A 5,158-nucleotide genomic window follows, 5' to 3' on the forward strand; every position below is an offset into this window, starting at 1 on the left:
TTTTTTTTTTTTTTTTTTTTTTTTTTTTTTACATTTTAAGAAACATGTATACATTAAAAAAGTAAAAACTTCTCAGTAATGGAATTTCTATAAATTTTGTATGGCCTGATTTGAGTTATATTAAACATAGTGAGTGTGTTAAAAAAATTACCAAGATTTTAAGATTGATGTCAATCAGAGTATTCTAAAAGCTTTGTTCAGTTTGCTCGTTTTCATTGAAGTTGAGTTATTTTCTTGTTACCCTGCTAGTTAAAGGGAAATATTTGATACAAGTGGTTTGAGGGTTCTTGGTCAAATTTGCATGAAAGACATAAATGGTGGGTAACGTTTACATAATTAGACAAGTAACATGTGTGCATATGTGGGAAGTTTTTGAGCATAATTAAACTGCAAAACTGTAATTAGGGGTAGGGAAGCACAGATGATATCATCATATGTGGAAAGGAGGGATGGGGGTAGATAATGCTCTGCATTGCAAAGGGAATGGTATTTGGAGAATGTATCTATCATCCTTCAAAGCCCCATCTCAGACACTAGTGTATGTTAAGGTTTTGTGTGTGAATTTCATCACTTGTTTATAAACACACAGTTTAATGTCACATTTTGAGTTTTAATACCAGGTTTTCAAAGCATCACTAGATCTGGTTTCTCTTACTAGGTAAGTATATCAGTTTGTCACTTTTGAACAGACCATTTGTCTGAAAGTGTCTTTTGTACTAGAGGTGGTTTGTTGGGTATCATGTGTCGTGCAACAATTTTAACCTGGCATCAGGTTCATTCAGAAACCTCTTATGTGAGTAGTCTAGATAGGTCACTTAACTGATTTAATTACTTCAAATACACAGCACTGCCTTTATATTTTATAAACTTTCTGCACAGAAGTACAAAATACCACAACAAGTCAAAAACGTTTTTTATGCAAAGCACGAGTTTCTCCCAAGTTTATGATAAAAAAGTCTGGAACTATTATTCTGCTCCATAATAAAATAATTCATACTGTATTATAAGGGGTAGCTGTGAAATCACTTTTAATTTGTCTTAGAGTGTTTAAAGTAAGTTATATTTCATTATTTTGTTAATTTATGTAAACACAATTTCCTTGATAGATTGGAAGTTATTCTAACAAAAAAGGAAACAGGCTTGGTTTGGCAAGAATTAGTCAAAGGAGATAGTCGTGGTGAAGAAGTGTTGGATCCGGCATTAGTGGAAGAAATTCATAACCGTCTTGCTCATCTAACATCTGAAAATGAGCTGGTATTAATTACATTTCTTCCAATGTATTGTAATATTGGGTATTTCATTGTCCCTATTAAGTTCTAACAAACTGTGAAAAAGTTAACTTACCAGTGAGGAATGTTTGTGTTGCATTACATTGGGTAGAAAGAAGATATTATGAAATAACACTTCAGTTGGACATCTTCTGATCTATGTGCCAACAATATTTTAATTGGTAATCCATTGCTATATGTGATGTAAAGAAAATATAAGAGCAATTTATGTGCACAAAAATTTCTTGAATTGCAACATTTGATGATGATATTGGTTTATTATGAAATCCAAATTATTTATAAATGATATTCTAAATAGTATGTTTTGTAGTTTGACTTGATCCCTAATAGCTTTCTTGGCTCTGTAAATGTTTTTCTTTTATTTCATAAAAGTTATAATGTGCTTCTGTTCTATTTGGGAGTTATTTGAAAGGCTTTAACGAGAAAATATTATACTCTGCATTTGACATCTTGCTAATTCTGATGTTCACATAAAACTATTAAAGTCTATATGTTATGAAGAATAATATACATTAAGTGATGGCATATAAGAAAAATATAGTTTAGCTCAAATTTATATATAGGTTTTTTTTAAGTTAAAACATTCTTTTAACAGTACAAATCATTTTTTTAAATTCATGTTAAGCTACTGAATGCTTTGAGTGTTCCCAGAGTAAGTGATTATCAATTTATTAATTTTTTTAATGTTATCAATAAAGCATTGCATATTTGAAGAAAACTCTTTTAAAGCTCATTTAACAGTATTTCTGAAAAAATTGTAATCTTCATGTTGAATAGATTGATGGTTCTGCTAAACCAGCGTACAATCCTCATCAGCTGGAAGAATGTGATGTTTCCTCAGAGTTTTTTATGTTCTTGAGATTAGAGGGAGACAGCCACCATGTGACTCATCAGGTGAGTATAATACAAGGTTGAAAAAAGTACCTCTGAGTATGATATTCCTTTTCTTCAAAGTATTCTTTTTTTAAAGTAGTGCCAATCATACTTCCTTAGGAATAATAGAGTAAACTGTTGTGATTAAAAGTCTATACAATTTTGGATGAGAAAGAAAAAGAGTAGGAATTTGCTTTTAGATATTCTAAAATATAAAGTATGTTGTAGTAATTTACTTTTGAACCTGGTCACTATAAGTAGTGCTAATAATCACTATAAAGTTATTTTTCAACTGAATGTCTCTTCCATTAACATCTACTTTGGTGTATAGCTCTTTTTTTCATTTGTTTTTTATGTCAGTCCTAAAAAGAAAGAGAATAATTATTTTTATTTGGTTGTGAAAACATTTTTCCAGTTTTTGTATTCAAGATTTTTGGTACAACTACTCGTAGTCTTAAATTTTGAATGTAGCATATATTGTATTGATCATCTCATTTTTTGTGCTATAATCTGATTTAAAATGTTTGTGTTTTATACTATTCTTATAAATAAAGTATTAAATTCCACTTTGATAAATTTAACCACAATGATTTAAAGTTTTTTGTTGTTTTTTTTTGTATATGAGAATATCGTGTTTCAAAGAATTACGTATGTCTATAAAGTTGCTGTATTTCTTTTGTATAAGCAACCATTTTTTGATAAATATCAGTCTTTTGTTCATTTTTCGTATTTATTTAGAGCAATATTGGAGGTCATCAGTGGCTTTTCCAGTCTATGGTTTCACCAGAGAAGTTACCAACATTATGTTTACGTCATGATGTTGATGGGCTTTTATGGCAACCAAAAAATGTACTAAGTGAAGATGAACCAGAACAGTTCCGTGTTGAGCACATAGCTACTTTCCCGGCTCTTGGTTTTGTGCAAGCTTCCAAACAAGATCGGAAATACATAGTTGGAAGCCCCGACTTTTCTTATGCAGTTCTTAGTGATAACACTCGCCATATCTATATTTACAGACAACCAGAATCTTTGAATGCTGCTATAGAACTAAGGAATCGTAAAACAGGTCAGGAGGTATCTAGCATTGCGAAGCAGCATGTTGTGAACTTGGAACAATGTGATGCAATTTTGGGCTTACAAGCTTGTAAACATTGCATTTTTGTTTTAAGCAAATATGTCCTTTTTGCTATTAAAATAAATGAAAGTTGAAAAACAAGCCTGTATAACCATTTGCGAAGTAATAAAAGTGGATTTTGAAAAAGAAAATACTGGATTCCCTACATTACATATTCATATACTTTTTGTGTAGATTTTGTTTTAGAAGCTATATCTCTGTCACAGCTTGTTTCTGTCACAGTATTTGATTAATTCACCTTTTGCTTTTTTTTGCTTAAGATTTTATACATGTTTTATCATTTGTTGCAAGATTGATTTACTTAGTGAAAAATTTACACATTTGACATTGCTTAAAAGTTTGAGACTTAAGAAGTTAGTAATTTAAAAGTGACTTTTTTTATGAATTTGTAATTTACCAATGGTAAAGATATTTTAAGATTTTTCAATGTGGTTGTTTTTGAAATACTTTCTTGCTTTCAAACTGTGAATGAAGGTGGTCTAAGCTCAATCTCACATTATGTTACATGTTTAAGATTGTGATTGTTTCTATAATTTTTTAGTGATGTTATTTAGTAAACTCAACACATGATTCCTAGAGCTCTGCCTATCCTTCGCCATTATTTGATTAATAAGGATACAAGCTCTTACCTTAAGCTTGTTCAAAGACTTTCAGAAGTGGACCAGTTGTTTTTGTTGTCATATTTTTGACAACTTCATTTATATCTGTTATTAAAGGTTAATCTATGAGGTTTTTTTTTTTTAGCCACATTTTTTTTAGAGAAAAGCCCCAATTTGTCATCTGAGAATAACAGATTCTGAGTTCGTTGATATATCGTGAATATTTAATTGTATAGTCATTTCTCTTTTGAGTAGGTAATTATACAATCATTATAAAATATATATATATTTACCTCATTATTGGAAGCTATGTAGTAGTAGATTAAGTAAGTATTGTAAACTAATAGAGAAATATTAATGATTTCTGTATGACTTACTACTCTTGACAGTTTACCAGGCTCCTACTTAAAAACTTAAGAGTTTTTTCTAATGCAATAAAACATAAGTCAGACAGAAGAATCTATAAATTTCATGAGCCAGAAAGGTAGTTGTTTTATTTATTGTAATAAATTTTTTACTTGCATAAGACCTTTTCAACTGTAACTAGCAGATGATAGTGTATGGTTGGTTCTCAGTATATACTTGTATAGGAACTGAGATATTGCTGATATGGAAAAGAAACAAATCAATAAATTTAAACAGGCCTATTTTGACTTGCATAACCCATTCATTGTTGTCATTTTAAAGTTTTCTTTTTTATTACTGAAATTGAACAAACTTATGCTTTTAGGAAAAGTGCCAGGTTATCCTGGTTTAAAATCAATTTACATATTGCTTTCTTGTCTTCAGTTACACTAACACTAAGGCATCAGTTATATCACCAACATTACATTTTGTGGAGGTGTGCTATGAAGAGCTTGACTAGTATGTAGGATATCTAATAGTGTGTTATTTTATAAATATTGTATTGTTTCTGCTGGTCACTTGAACAGCACCTTGTAGTGAATTGATAAAACTTTTAGGGGTGAGCACAGCCCAATGGATAACATGCTGGACTGTATGTTAGGTTTCATAGTTTTATTATTGCCCCCAAAAAACTCTATGTACTTTGGGGCCATTGATGCAGTATATGATTTACAGACAATTGATCTGGATCTGCCAGGTTGTTGTTTTATTTTTTTATGTTTCCCCTTCCCACTGGTTCTTTTTTTTTTTTGACTTTAGTCTGTATTAGTTATATATAGTTTATTTTTAGTTAAAGTTTAAAGTTCGTTCGTAACTTAAGTTCGTTTACTATACTAAGTTAATTACGATTAAACGAA

The 5,158-nt window shown here is 30.1% G+C and overlaps 1 protein-coding gene across 2 annotated transcripts in view; it reads left to right on the forward strand.

The window, feature by feature from the left end:
- Window positions 1–3,428, forward strand: part of LOC106459869 (nudC domain-containing protein 1-like) — a 33,954-nt gene extending 30,526 nt beyond the window's left edge. For both annotated transcript variants that reach the window (XM_013919541.2, XM_013919542.2), the window contains exons 7-9: window positions 1,107–1,254; window positions 2,067–2,183; window positions 2,901–3,428. In XM_013919541.2, the coding sequence (XP_013774995.1) occupies window positions 1,107–1,254; window positions 2,067–2,183; window positions 2,901–3,371 (736 nt within the window). In that variant the 3' untranslated portion in view covers window positions 3,372–3,428. The remainder of the gene's footprint in view (window positions 1–1,106; window positions 1,255–2,066; window positions 2,184–2,900) is intronic.
- Window positions 3,429–5,158: the final 1,730 nt, after the last annotated feature.

The sequence above is a fragment of the Limulus polyphemus genome, unplaced genomic scaffold (genome assembly GCF_000517525.1).
Source record: "Limulus polyphemus unplaced genomic scaffold, Limulus_polyphemus-2.1.2 Scaffold671, whole genome shotgun sequence".
Lineage (NCBI taxonomy): Eukaryota > Metazoa > Arthropoda > Merostomata > Xiphosura > Limulidae > Limulus > Limulus polyphemus.